Below are 15,220 nucleotides of genomic sequence, written 5' to 3' on the forward strand. Positions count from 1 at the left end.
TCTGTGTTCAAATGTTGCTTTATCTTTCAGCATGAAAGATCTTCACAGTATCAAAAGTAAAGAATTGAAAACAAAAACAAACAAAAACCAAACACAAAGAGAGCAATTTTGGGCCAGCAGTACCATCAGCCCTCGGCCCACAGGCCAGCCTGCTCCCAGGCTCTGAGTATGGAGGCTGTGTAGCACCAGGAAGCAGCTCTGTGGAGCCCCAGGGGGGCCTCAGCACAGGCCGGTATCCATTCAGCTTTTGGTTGGTCCAGGATGGCAGGGAGGAGGGAACTCTTGGGCAGATGGACCGGGCTTGTGGAGGGAGAAGCTGTAGACCTTCAGCTGGCAGTCAGGGTCTCAGGACACCCTGAAGGAGCTTGACCTGGCAGAGGCTGTGAAAGAAAAGCAAGCATAAGCACACACTTAGGGACAGTCCCAACTTCCCTATGGAGAGACCCTGCAGAGGAAGGAGCAGCTGGCCACTTTTGTTCCTTAGGTTACAAGAATAACAAACAAGTAGAGGATGAGGTTAGGCTGTCAGAGATAGAGCCTCAATCCTGGGCTTCTAGAGCATGCAGAGATTTGAGATCTCAAGGAATGAGGAACAATCTGGGAGGAGCCTAGGACTCACAGCTGCAGCCAATCCTTCCAGGCTGGCCCAGCCAGACCCCAACCTCTGGCATCTGCTCTTCTGTCAACAGCTATGAGAGGTGGCCAGCTATTTACTGACACACAGAGCTCCCATGCTGCCCCACAGGAGGCTGCAGAGGGCTAAAGGGAGGAGGTGAGGAGCTTCTGCCTTTGAAGAGACTGAGGTGAAGAAAGGCAGGAGAGCACTTCAGCCCCAGCCCTGGGAGCAGCTCTCAGTTCTGCAGGGAAGGGCTGGCTGAGAGTACCCCAGCACCTTCAGGCCAAAATGAGTTAAATTATCCACTTACTCATTGCTTTCAGGGCTGGCCCTTTCCTTCACAGGTGTCCTAAGCAGGAATGTAACCTGCCTGCCCGCATCAAGGTACCATCCCTAGCAAGTGAAATTCAACCCCAAGACCAGATTCTGTCCGGATGGGAATGGCCCTATGCGTACACTGCTGACTGGCACAGGGGGAGCCAGTTGGAAAGGGAGGTGGAGCCCTGCCAGGGCCTCTGCAGGGGGAAGGCATCTGCAGGGGGAAGGCTTCTGCAGAAGCACAGGCACCCGAGCTCACAGAGGGGCTGTGGTAGAACAGAGGCTGAGGGGCAGGGCTGCTGGCTCCAAGTCTAACTCTCTGCTCTGCAGAGCAGGATATGGTCTGACAAGAAGCACAGAGGTGGAAGTTCGTGGGGAATCTCTTTTACCTCATTGAGCTGCACTGGGGGTCGTTTTCTTGAGGCTGAAATTGGTCCAGTTCACAGCAACTTTTTGACGTGTTTGTTTCGCTGAATCCAAACAGAACCTATTGGGTTAAGACACGCAGAAGTGCAATCAGGTTCTCTCCTTTTTGAAGGATCCCACTTTTGGACCCTGGTGTCCTCTGGTTGGCTCTGAACACCTATGGCACTAAGGTATTGGTGCCAACAGGTATGGGAGCGTCCCTGGCTGAGAGGTTTCCAGAGGCCAATGTCCATGAGTCCAGGGGACAGTGCATAAAGAAGGCTGAGGTTGTACTTGTGAAGGGGACTTCTTCCATGCCCCCAACTTGTAATTTTCTCTCACCCTTCAACTTTAGCATTTGCTATGCCCAGTCATGAAGGCCCTTTCTCATTTTACTTGGTTAATTCATTATCAGTCTTCAGAAAACCCTGGTTTTTGCTTGATTGTTACCTTCTCTGAAAAGGAGTCCTTGCCTGCTTCTACCCCCAGCTTGGTTGAGAGCAACTCACCCAACTTCCCTGTGCCCCATAGCCCCATAACCTTGCTTCTCCAACAGTACCCATTATGGGTTCCATGTTTAAGGCCCCTTTCCCTGTCCAATCTGGGCCTTCACCTCCAATACTATACTATCCAGGTTCCTCTATTGTTCACAGTGTAGGACAGGAGTCAAATCTGTGTTCACAGGGTCACTATGAGCTGTACTTGACTCGATGGCTCCTAGGAACTCCCTGTCCAGGCTATGTTTGATTAACCCATCCTCAGAACTTAGCCTAGACCCAGGTCAGAGGGAGTTAAATGGATAAACACACACACACAAAAACCTAGGAAAAGGCCTGTTTCCTGGGCTGCTTCTCCTTCTGTTCCTTATTCTTTTTCTGACAGCCAGTCCTGCCAAGTACCTTCTAGGTGGGACAGTCTTATTTTTTCAAGTATACTCTGGCAGTTAGTGGAGAGGGGAGGACTGATGAACATGGCTTTCAGTAGGCTAAGGCACAAACTAGAGCTCAACTATGGGCTGGACTTGGAGCACCAGGTGGATGGTTGAGCAGGTACCTCTCACACCTACCTCTTAAAGTACTCCACTTCCCGGTCTGTCTCATCCATCTCCACCCCATCCATGTCCTTGGGCAGGAACACATCGTCTAGGAAGACACAGCCAGGAGGGCTCAGTGCCTATAGCCAGGCCTCTAGGATCATGCTATTGGGACAGTGCTGTCCACACGTGAGGACTGCCCTCCACCCCATGGCCTGGCTGGGGTGGGGGGTCCGCCACTCGGTTCCTGGGGCACTCACCCAAGGAGGAGGCTGACTTTTCCTGCTTGTTGCGACTCCGGCGGCTGCGGCCCTTGCCCTGTGGCAAGTTCTGTGGCCTTGCTGGGACTTGGGGCTGCACAGATTCCTGCTCTGAGGGCCGAGCTTTGGCCTCAGTGGGCCAGTTTCGCCAGGAGCTGCCCTTCTCCTTCTCAGCTTTGGGGCTGCCAGCCCAGCCTGGTCCTGGCCGGCTCGCCCGGCTCCCCTCTCCAGCCTCAATACAGCCACTCATTTTGGGAGGCTCTGGGGCTTTGCCTGGCTGTTTGGCGCCAGGGGTCTGGCCCTTGGCACTGGGAGCCTCCAGGCTGGCTGGGGGCCGGGGACATAGGCTTGCCTCACTCTTCTTGGCCTGGCTGCCCTGTCTTTTGCCTTTCCGTGGCTTCCCACCTGAGGCCACAGGCTCAGGTAGCTCCTGCTTGCAACTGGGGACCTCTTTAGGGCTTGGGTCCTCAGAGCTGGGGTTGCCTGGCTTGGGTGTCTTGACCCAGATCACCCGGGACAGGTTGGGCACGGTGTTGAGCCTCCTCACTAGGCCGTTCTCTGGTACAATACCAGGAGGGGGGCCCCTCACCTCTGTCCATGGTGGGTGGGGGCTTCTCAGTTCTGCCCATGGTGGGACTGGCTCGCCTGGAGCTTGTAATGTGTGGTTCTGGGGGGAGCCCAAAGTCAAAGGGGACAAGTCAAGGTTGATGTCAGGCCGTTGCTCTGAGGAGCCACTGAGGGTTGATAGGGGCGGACCCTGGGGCTCGGACATGTTAGCCCCATCCTTCGCATATCCATTGCTGTCCATGCTGAGCTCACACACATTGAAGCTGGCCCGGATGGAGTCCTTGACAGTATTTTTAATCTCCTGCAGACGGCTACTCAGGAAGCTGTTGACCCGGTCCAGCTCCCGATCAGGCCATTCCAGAAGCCTCTCCCCGGCAGGCCTTGGGTCCCGGCTTTCAGAAACACTGCGATGAGCCTGCTTCAGGGTTTCTGCCGCCAGCTGGGCCTTCTCCTTCTCCTATCAATACAAGAGACAGTGTCAGCAGGGGCCCATCCAGGGTCAGACACAATGTGACACCTGATATATCAGCCACTGTCTAGGCCAGAGCCCCAGACCACCGCTTGCCTGCACACCCTGCAGGAGAGCAGGACTGTACCCAGATAGGTGCATATACTGGGACACAGGTAGTGAAACTAGCAGAGATCAGGCTTCATCCAGAATATTCCAGTAATGTTCATCCAGAGCCCAAATAAGGTCTAGCCTTTTGGCTAGAAATCATCTTCCAGGGCTAGAATGTGAGATGATCTCAGTGGAATCATCTGTAAAATGGGAGCAACAATTGTGGGGAGCTACAGGTAACAGGTCCTATCACAGCAGTTGTGCAAGAAGCAAGATATGGATATGAGTCTACCCTACTCCCCTGGTCCCCCAGGAGCCCTTGTCGCTGCCACTCTCCTGAGCAGCTGGGAACATGTGGGGGACTACCAGAGAGGGCAAGGTTCCTACAGAAAGGCTACTCACTGCTCAGCAGGCCCGTTATCAAGGTCACACCTAAAGTGTCCTAATGGCATATATTGGGTCCTCACAGCAGCCCCTTTTGCCAGGTGGTGACAAAGGACCACCTGGGCAATGAAATGCAAGTCTGTGGGCTCTGAGTTATCCCACCCCACCCCTCAACCTCTAAGCGCCAATAGGCTAATGAGCTTCATGTGGAGACATGAGACAGGCAGCCGAGCCTGCAGGAAGGAAGTGGCGGCAACGCACTGGAAGCTGGCTGACTTCCAACACTGCACATGTTCCTGTTATCTGGGAGTTGAAGAGGAAGCCGGAAAAGGAAACTGGGAGGAAAAAGGGCATGCTGCCACTTCAGAGTTTACGTGAGCAGGGTGCTTCTATGCCTAGTGGACACATACTTGGTCTCTCATCTTCTGAACTCTGGCCTTCCAACCAACTAGCTGTGGGACCTTGGACAAATCCCTTATTCTCTTTCATACCTTCCTCACTTGTTAAATTAGGAAAAAGGTATCTCTACCCAATAGGCACACTACGAAGGACCTAAGTGGGCATGTGGTCTTTGTCCCCATGTGCAGAGGCTGCCCCACACAGATGCAAAGGGGAGGGAGGTGCTCTACCTGGAAGACAGGGGGTTGAACAAGCTACCGGAGCCTTTCATCCTTCTCCTCTCCTCACCAAAGCAGCTTTGCTTTTGTTATAGACTGAGGTTCCATGTAAGATTTCAGTCAGAGAGATGAATTTTGCTACTAAACCAAAGAGCTTGAAAAATGTAATGTGGAACCAATCCAGTCTGGCAGCAAAAGGCAACACAAACATGTTTTTTTGCATTTAATCCTCACAGCCCTATGTCACTGTCCTCAATTTATAGTTCACTTAACTTTGGAAAAGTTAAGGAGGTTACATGGCTAATAAGTAGCAGAGTTGGGATAATAATCCTGATATATTAGTAGTGAGCAAGAAGTGCTCCTGGCCTTGCTCACTGACTTCTTTTGCTGAGACAGAAAGCAAGCAAATTTTAGAGTGACAGGGCTGAGACAGAGCTTTCTAAAGCCCAAGGCACATATGGAGGCTCAAGTGTAGCCAAGACCTGGGTCAGGAGTCCCTGCCTAATTCAGAGTGGCAGGGACAAAGGTGCTGGGGAGCCAGGGGAGATGCCCTTGTCTCAGCAGGACCATCAGGGAGTGCCTTCCAGAGGAGGCAGTCTCTACACTGAAAGCCATCAGTGAGTTTTCTGGAGAAAGTGAGACCAGCACTTTCCAGACAAAAGGAACAGAAAGGGTAAAGGCAGTAAAAGCAGGGGACACAAAATCCCTCTAAGGGGATGCAAATAGCTCAGAGGCAAGGTGAGAGCCCAGATTCACTCTGGAGGCAGGCAGGCAGAGAGGCTAGGAGAGGAAGCTGGAAAGTTTAACAAGCGGGCTGGATGGTGACGAGTCATGCAGGCCACCAAGAGCTGAGATTTATGCTGGGGCAACATTCAGCCACTAAAGGGTTTTAAAGCAGTAGTAGGAAGGTGGCTAGAGACAGGGCAGTTTGGGTTACTCGGCAGGCAGCACATCCAGGACTTGTGACTGGTGGAGAGAGAAAATGAGTCAAGAAAACACCAACAAGCACAACTACTGCTCAAATGGCTACCATTTATTGAGTGCTCACTATGAGCTGGACGTGGCCAGCTCTTTCCATGCATCACTACATCGCATCCTCACAACCACCTATGAGTTAGTTTCTCCCTGTACTCTCATTTTATGAAGAGACTGAGGCCTGGAGGCGAAGTGATTTGCCCAAGGTCATATGGCAAGTGTGGCTGACCTCTAACTCCGAGGCCTGGTGCTCTCATCACCACTTTGTATTCCTCCCCAGGCAGCACCTGTGCTTCTGATGTCAACAACTGAGTGGATGGTGGTACCCTTAAAGAACAGGGAAGGGAATGCAGCTTCTCTGGAGAAAGAAAACAGCTTAGTTTTGCATGTGCTGAATTTGGGGTGCCCACAGGGAAGTGCCCACAGCAGCAGTGTTAGAGCCAAGTGAGGGGAGAGTATAGATGGGTAGAGTAAAAGTGGGAGTCAGCACTGTCTAGATGGCTTTTCCCTCTTGAGAGATGTCCTTAAGAAGAAGAGACAGGAAGACAAGCTCACAAAGGAGACAAACAGGTCAGAAAAGAAAGTGGACACTCCAAGATCAGGGGTCTCCTACTTGCCCTTCTCTGCTCCTATGTGGCTGAAGATGCGGCAGCCAAAGAACATGACCTTGAAAAAAGAAAAAGGCCCACAAAGTGTCAAATGTTGCTTAGTTAAAAAAAAGTTGCTTAGTTAACAAACAACATGAGAGCAGGAGAGTCTAATGTGGCTTCAACCACAAAGGAGTGCTTGGTGACTGTGTAGGAGTGGGCAGAAATGGTGTGCTGAGAGTCAACAAGAGGAGACGTGAAGACCGTGAATGGATAGTATTTTTCAAGGAGTTTGTGATGACAGGGAAGAGGCTAAGGGTGATACAATGGCTATAGTCTCAAGGAAGAAGGTGTTGTCAAAAGCAGAGCACGGAGCACACCGAAACATCCAGGGGACACAGCCCACAGCCTAGCAGGGAGACTGGAGCTGGAGAAAGAGACCTACTGTTGGACTGAAGTGCAACTGGAGCTGCCTGAGGGAGGGACAAGGATAACCATCATGACAAGAAAGAAGAAAGTTAGCAGGGGGGAATGGTAAGATGTTGAGACAATGTCCAATGACATTTTTCTTGTTGAAGCAGGAAGCGAATTTAATGTGCTAAAAAATAAGGTAGAGGTGGGGAAGGCCCCATTGGAGGCTGGAGAGGACTGGAGAGCTGATGAAGAGGCTGGAGGATGAAGGTAATGAGAAGGAGAAATGAAGAATGCAAAAGGCCTGCAAGCCTCAGTGAAAGAGAAGCCATAAGGTAGGGGCCCAACAGAGTGTGTGCTCCTTGAGCAGCTGACTGGAAAAAGACAGGTGTCAGTCTGGCCCTGGTCTGTAGGTTTTGTGAGCGGGAGTAACAGAAGGGTAAGGAATTGACTGTTGGCAATAGAATAAAGGAAGAATGAGCCAAAGGATCGAGATTGGTCTGGGAAAATGAGAGAGAGAATGTGGCACTGTCTTCCATGAATGAAGAGAAGTGACTAGAGAGGACAGAGGCAGGTGTGCAGCTTTAAGGGAACAGGATTAATATGAGAAGGTGAGAATCATGATCTTACAACTTTTGTCAGAGAATAAGAAAGACATTTATTTAACTTTTTCCATCCTTTGAGACGTGTAAGAATGAGCAGGACTGGATGGTAGCTAGGGATGCCATGGTTATTATTATTATTATTATTATTATTATTATTATTATTATTTTATGCTATGTTTTAGAGGACAACCAGAACTCAGGTAGTAGAGGAATGTCAGGGAGGTGGCCATGTTTAAACAAAGAGCAAGCACAGTTACCATCAACATGATGCTGCACTGCCTGTCCTATGCTTGCAGGCTGGGGCGGAGGGACTGTCTTGTTCTAGGCCTCAGGAATGGGGTCTAGTAGACAGGAGTAAGAAGTGGGTCTCTGTGCAGAAGAGGATGAACAGCAGACTGGAGAGGCCCACAGTATGTGGGGAGCACTGTGACCTGAGAAGCCTGCAAAGTAGGAAATAACTGACCTAAGCCTGGAGGAGAAGTTCATCAGGGGAGAAACAGGAGCAGAGATGGCAGTACTGGTAAAAGGAAAAGGACACAGTGGCTGACAAATCACTGTGGGGGAAGCCCAGCTGTCTGGAATTCAGTGTGCTCTCTCGGATCTTAACTAGGCATCACTGCCTTATTAAGACAGCCAGGCTAGAGAAACCACAGAAAGCTACTAAAAACTTTAGGGAAACAAATTTGGGTAGAAAAAGAAAGTGTAGAGCATTTTCTGTGGGCAGTAGTGAGGACCCATAGCTCAATATGTCAGGCTACAGGGCAAAGCACCTTGGTAGTCCTCTGGGCTAGACAAAGATGAGGAATCATTTCTGCTTTCCAGAATACCAGGGCTGGCTGTCTGCCCAGGAACTGGAACTAGCTGGTTACCAACCCCAAAATCTCTCTGGATGCTTGGTCTCCCAAGGGTGATACTGTGCAGATGTAGCTAGGGGGCATTCAGTTAAGAGGTAACAAGGTGGCTGGGGACAAGCTGTCAAGCCCTAGGGCTCATATGGCAGCAGGCTGCCTGGGAATAGCTCACCAGGTCCTATCTTCAGCTCTCTGTGAGGTGAACTCAGCCTTGTGGGATTGCTCACTCCCATGGCTTCAATTATACCTCTGGACTGGTAGATCTATCTCCAGAGTGTTTCATGGGAGCCTCTGAGTCAATAGGCCCCAAAGGAATTCACTATGTTCTTTAAATCCCTTCCTTGTGCAGAGAAAGGCACCACCATCTTTCTACTCATTTAAGCAACACTAGGAGACATCTTGGACTTCTTCACCCACTTTTCTGTAGTCAGATCACCAAGGCCTGTCATTTCCTCTGCAAATCCATCTCTTTTTTTCTTCCTGCCCCAGAGGTGGCCTTCACTCAAGCACCATCAATCACTGCTTCCCTGGGTCACTTCCTACCTTGAGAATCAAGTGCAAGATTTTCCTGCCTTGAATAATACACCCCCTGACCCATCTCCCACATTGCAACACACTAGTCAAGAATACAGATCCAATCAGGTGTATTCCTTGATTAAATCCTGCAGGATCGAGCCAAAGCTCTCTCAGCAAGGCCCTCCCTAGAATGTACTCTTGGTCCTCCCTTGCTTTGGTTTTAAGTGTAGGCCAGACCACATTGCTGGAATGTGCTGTGCTTGCCACCTGGAAGACCCCCTGGTGAGTCTGTACCATTCTCTGTCACTTAGCTCATGTGCCATCCATCCTCTTGGTACAATAATTTCCAGCACACCCAAAAGGACTAGCCAAGTCACCCTCTAATGTGCTTAACCAGCTCTGTGGTCTCCCCACTGCACTGAGCTCTTCAGGAGACAATTGTTTTGTATCACAATTTGCTTTCAGTATTTGGAGAAGCGTTTTGAATGAGTAAGGGGCAGGCTGGCTGTAGCAAGTCCCAGGCTGTAAGGGCTCCACAAGCAGCTTCGGAGGCTAGAACATGGCTTTCCTCCAGTTGTGCCCCCAGTCACCCTGACCCTGATGCCTCCCAAACTCACTGAGACTTTCCCAGAGGTAGTGAGCCATGCCAAGGTCTCTGGTAGCCAGCACCACTCATGCCCCATCAATGTCTTGGGGGCTGGGATGAGGGATTCCTTGGGGAGGAGAGGTGGTAGAGCTGGGCTCCCCCCCACACCCACCTTCTTTTTCAGCTTGTGCCGGGCCCGCTTGGCGGCCCTGGCGCTGTTGGGGACTTTGGGCTCCGTGCTGTTGATGAATTCCAGTAGCTCATCCACATCTCGGTGGTCCACGGCGGGCTCCCCAGGGATCCCGCCCAGGGCTCCCCCCTTCATGGGCAGCTCCTCTTTCCGCCTGGTCAGCCTTGAGCGGAGCTTCTCCCGGATCTCAGTATAATTCCGACTCGTCGGGGCAGCGGGTGGCTGGGGGAGGGGGAGGTGCTGACATTACACCCTGGGCCTGGGAGCCCATTGCACTCCCACCCGCTGGCACCAGAGATGTGGTGAGAAGTGAGACAACTCTTCTCTCTACCATCAGCCACAGGGCCAGATGGCTTCCTCCTCAGCCAGGCTTGGAGCCAGGGCTGCAGAGGGTGCAGAGGTGGGTGATACATGACAGTGTGGGAGAATAGATGGGGAGATGAGACCAGGTTTGAGCCTGGCTTCCCCACTTGGAGGCTTATGACCTTGGGCAAGTCACTCAGTCTTTGCGAGCCTCAGTTTTGTCATCTCTAAAACGAGGAAAATAATTCCTAGCTCAAAGGTGACTGGTAGTATGACTTTCAGCATTTCTTCTCTCACTGCTCGCCCCTAACCAGCAGCCCTCTCCTCTTCACCTTATGAGGCTCCTGCACTGCTTCCTCCCCCTGTCCAGAGAGCATGTGCTCTGATCTGAGCCTCCTGGCTGGCGCCATCTGTGCCCGCGGCCTTCCCCTCGGCTGGCTGTCACATTGGGGACTGGGAGCCTTTGCTTCCACTCTGCCTTCATCACTCACAAGCGCTCATTTCTTTGTGATTACACACGTATACAGACTCATCAGAATCAAAGTTTTCTCTCTGCCATTTCCTTTCCTTTTTCCTAAGGAAAAAAAGTCAATCTTAAGAGAAACCACAGAAAGAGCAAAAGTAGCAAAAAGTAAAAAATTCCTACCTCACAAATGTGTTGCAGTAAGCACATGAGAGAACACAGGTAAAGGACTTAGATGGTCCCAGCATAGTTGTTACAAAGCAAACAGAATGACTGTGAGCCACAGGGGCTCTGGGGAAAGCAGGGGGCTTCTGGGCTGGTCCCCAGCTCTCTCTGACCTGGGCAGCTCACTCACCGCATTGTGGCCGAAGAACTCACAGTAGCAGCAGTCACAGAACTTTCCGTCTCTCTGGTGGGTGGAGGACGAGGTACAAGAGCTGCGCTCTGAGCTGCTATCCTCTTCTTCACCCAGCCCTTCATCTGCCTCGCAGGGCTGGGGCAGCTGGCATGCCAGGCCACTGTGTGTAAACTTGTGTCCCTTGCACCCGGGGTCTCTGATGATGGGGAGAAAGGCAGGCCCCAAAGTGAGAGAGGGCAATTTGGGAACAGATGCTATCAGGAGCTCAGAAAAATGTCCCACTCATTTTTCCAGCTACGCTTCACGTGCCTCCTTCTACTAAGGTCAAACCCCATTACTACTTTTTGCAAGAGCAGGCTGAACACCAGTCACCGTCTCTCAGGGGCCACCTCAAATGTTGCAACCTGGGAAGATTGCTATGCCTTCTGCATGACACTCACCAATGCATACTCTTCTCAGGAATCTCATGTTTCGCTCAGTTCTCTCTACCCTACCATTTATGTTTACTGTAAAGATCTGTTTGCCTACTGGTCTCTCAAAAAACAGACTGTGTTCCCCAACAGCAAGGATTATGCCACTTTTATCTGTAGGTTCCAGACATAACTTAACAACCTTACACACAGTAGGTGCTCAGTAAGGAGGTGCTGGAAAGTAATCAATGGACTGATGGATTCTTTGAACATGTAAAGGCACTAAGCAAGGCCAATACCCTCACAACCTCCCCGCACCCCGACCTAAATCGAGTACTCTGTACCAGTAGGCTGAGTTGCCTTAACCATACGGCATTATGTTCAGGAAAAGCTAATGTGTCTTCTGGGCACAGCATAATTTTTTCTAACCATATCCCAAATCCTGCAAAACAGTCATTATTCCTCACTGTGCAGTAGAGGAAAACAAGGTTCAGAGTGCCTAACTGCTTTGTCCAAGAAGGTGCTGCATGCTGCACTATCTCTAAGGCTTTCTCCACTACACTGTCCTGCGTCTCTCATTTCAGGAGGGTCTGGGGTATCTTAAATATATAACATTAGGCCAGAGGAAGAATAAAATATCAACATAAAAGGTCCCAGAACTGGAGATCTTAGAAGAGCCAAAATCTTAGGCTGGGCCATCAGAGGTTCAAATGCTACAGCGGCTCATCCCTGTGCAAAGACTAAGACTTAGGCAGCAGCTGTTGGGTGCCGTTGAGTTGGAAATGACTCATAGCTGACTCTCCAGCAGGTTTTTAGAGGCAGTAAAATGCATGACAGAAAAGTGCCCATCCTTCTCCCGCAGAGCAGCTAGTGGATTCAAACCATGTGCCTTTGAGTTTGTAGCACAGTTTATTACCATGAGGCCACCAGAGGAACAGAAAATAAGGATGGAGACCAAAGAGCAGTGTGGCTGCTCTGCTCCTATGAGCTGCAGCTCTTCTCTGCTGCTAGAGACAAAAGGAAGCAGAAGCAAAAGCAAAACCAAGATGGGATGGGGAGAAGGATCACTTCCAGTGGTGCTAACAGCTTAACTCAAATCTTCCATTTTTCATTTATTAGATAAGCAAAAGTATTTTTAGGAAAATTAAAATACCCAATACTTCTGAGACTATGAAGAAGCCAGCACTCTTCCTATTGGTATTTCACATCAACGTGCAAAGAGTCCTTTGGAAAGAAATTCTCAATGTGTATTAAGAACGCCTTTCCAAAAACTGAAACACACTTTAAAGGGCTCATTTTTGGGTGGGTTCCATGGCCCCCCCCCCCCCCCCCCCCGCCATTTTGAGGATCTATTCCAAGGAGAAAAATCTAAATGAAGGAAGATGCTTTAAACAGAACTCTTTAAAGACACTATTTGTAATGTTGAAATGCAGGAATGAAAAGTGTTTAGCAACTGGAGAACAACTAATGAACTACAGTCAATATCTTCCAGACTTTATAGCTTACTGTTAGGATAACCAGTCAGGCCCATAAAAGTGCTTATGATATTAATGCAAAGTGAGACCAGAAAACACGAAGCTGTACAGATATCATCAATACAGGGCGTGAACGACACAGAAACACATTGCTCAAACGTCATATTAGAGAAGTGGATTTAAAAAAAAAAGTGTGAAAGCATAAAAAAATGTATAATTTTAAAAAAACAAACAACACACCCGAAAATGTATATACTTCCTCCAAACAAATCTATCTTTCCAATATATAATAACATAGCCTTTCTTAGTACTTAGGAGTTATTCCACGGAGTGGTGCAAAGATGCCTTATTTACATATAATACTAAGAAACTGGAAAAGCCTCTATGTCCAGAGTAGAGGAATGGTAAAATAAATTATGTTAGAACTGCACACCAAAACATGTGGCCAATGAAGTGTTTTTGAAGAACTTTAATTGGGATAACAAGCTTGACTGCAACCTCAAAGGGGGCCTATTCAAAGTCTGCCTAGAGGCACCTTGGAAGAAAAGCCTGGTGACCTACTTCCAAAACACCAGCCACTGACAGCTGCACTCCTACACACCTGGGCTGCCAGAGGATGAGGCTGACTTGATGGCAACTGGTTCGCTGGCTATGAGTCAATGTCAAACTAGCCCGAAAAATTCAACAAAGAATGGAATGAATGGCAATCCAAAGTCTCTATAAATGTTCATAAAAACAAAAAAATTAATTAGCCCAAAACACACATAGAACATGGACCTAATTATTTATATACAGAAAATGAATGAAAGGAAACTATCCTGTTGAGAAGTTGATCTCTCTGAGATGTGAAGATGTTTCTGAATTATTCCAAGTTTGTTTCTTTAAAATATTATAAACGTGGGATAGTGATTAGTGTTTAAAATACCTTTATTTATAGAGAAAGGTCTTGCCTGAGTCTTCTAAATCTGCAACAGCACTCAAGAAGGGGTCTGAGAAGACTATAACCAAAGGGCAGAAAAAGGATAGCAAGAAAAAAAAAACACCATATACTTCTCTCATAACTAAGGATGAAAAAAAAGAATGCACCCTTTAATTTTTACCCCAAAAGCACCTTTTATAAAGTTTTTCAAAACCCGGAGGTCAGGGGCTGACCTTCACTGACGTGCACTTACCTGTGAGTGCTGGGGAGTTGCTGAGAGCTTGGTGGAGGGAGGAGAGGCCCGCTGCAATGCCCACTGCAATGCCCACTACAGGGGTGGCTGCACCCTGGGAATGGTGGCGGCATCTTTAGGAGCGGCATGCTGGTGGAGGGCAGGTGGGGGCTCTGACATGCCCCTGGGGTGTGGGGAGCAGCAGCAGTGGCAACAGGGCACTCGAAAGCCTGGGCAGGGAAAGGTGCCGCCGGGTTGCTGGGCAGCAGGTGGGGGTGGGGTGGTGGGCCAAAGGATCCAGGGTGAGATGGGATCAGAGATGCTGGCTGGGGGTGATGGCCAGTGGGACTGTTAGGGGGAGCAGTGAGGTCTGAGTGCCGGTGGTGCTCCGAGATGGGGAAACTCTCACCTGTGGGCAGATGGGGAAAAAGATGTCAGCGTGGGCACCACGCTTTAGAGAAGGAAAGCCAAAAGGCTCACTGCCACAGCATCCTGCTTGCAGTGACAGAGGACCTCTCTGTTCTGGGTACAGCCTCTTAGTGCTACAGGCCCTCTTAGTGCTCTGTGGTACCTTGGGCTGGAAGGAATCTTTGCAGGTGGCAGCCAGCTAGGTGGGCAGGTTTGAGAAGCCCAGGCCTCAGGAAGAAGGCACCAGGAATGCTGGTTCACTGAAGGCAGGCACCTCTGCTGTGGCATGAACAGGGATTATGAGTTCTGTATTGCAGGTCCTGCCCTTCCTTCTGGGCTTCACCCCAGCTTAGGAAGACTTCACAAAATCTACAGACGCCAGCATAGGAGCAGGCCAAGTCTCTGCCTCCAGACTGTGGGCTAAAGCAGCCAGGGTCTACAAGATATCCAGGTAGCCCTGGTTATCTGTGAAGTGGGAAAAAAGCTTTAATGATTCTTTCTGGCTTTGTACAAAAATAATAATAATAATTAAGAAGTGCTCATGTTGTTAGAAAGGATTAATCCTTTGAGAAAAAGCTAGTCCTTAAAAGAGGACATCATGCTTCAAAAGGTGGAGGGTCAACATAAGAAAGGAGCACCTACAATACAACAGATTGATATGGTGAGTGTAATAATGGGCCCAGAGGGTCGGAGATGGTGAGGATGGCACAGGAAACGACAAGGTTCAGATCAGTTGTTTGTAGTGTTGCTATGAGTCACAGTTGGCTTGATGACACATAACATTAACAACAGCTACTACTTTCCCAAGTTGTGGAAGACAATACCACTTTGCAGAACTCAGCCTCTCCACTTGGAAGCATAATTGTAAATTTTTTTATATATCAATAACCCAAGAATTTTTTTTCTTCTGGGTTTCTAAGTGCTAGCTCCGAGTCTAAAGGGGGCTAAAACTGACTAACTATCCTGCTAGTGTCTGTTAGATGAAATGAAGGGACTTTATTTTCAGTTCTCAAATGAAGAAAATAAAGCGTGTATGAGGCTACCTTAATGTTCCCTTGAAGACTAAGGTGTGCCTGACTCAAATCAGGGTATCTGCAATCACCTCACACACGTAAAATCTGGACAATGAGTAAGAAAAACCAAAGAATTATTGATACATTTGAATTATGGTA

General features: G+C 49.3%; 1 protein-coding gene across 1 annotated transcript in view; it reads right to left on the minus strand.

Moving 5' to 3' along the window:
• FAM193B (family with sequence similarity 193, member B) overlaps positions 1 to 15,220 on the minus strand; it is a 35,202-nt gene continuing 19,982 nt past the window's right edge. The window contains exons 4-9 of the mRNA XM_006884407.1: positions 13,662 to 14,049; positions 10,602 to 10,800; positions 2,633 to 3,656; positions 2,406 to 2,481; positions 1,324 to 1,421; positions 1 to 380 (exon numbers count right to left, since the gene is read on the minus strand). Coding sequence (XP_006884469.1) covers positions 1,325 to 1,421; positions 2,406 to 2,481; positions 2,633 to 3,656; positions 10,602 to 10,800; positions 13,662 to 14,049 — 1,784 coding nt within the window. The 3' untranslated portion in view covers positions 1 to 380; position 1,324. The remainder of the gene's footprint in view (positions 381 to 1,323; positions 1,422 to 2,405; positions 2,482 to 2,632; positions 3,657 to 10,601; positions 10,801 to 13,661; positions 14,050 to 15,220) is intronic.

This window comes from Elephantulus edwardii, unplaced genomic scaffold (genome assembly GCF_000299155.1).
Source record: "Elephantulus edwardii isolate Elephantulus edwardi_28Jun2011 unplaced genomic scaffold, EleEdw1.0 scaffold00033, whole genome shotgun sequence".
Lineage (NCBI taxonomy): Eukaryota > Metazoa > Chordata > Mammalia > Macroscelidea > Macroscelididae > Elephantulus > Elephantulus edwardii.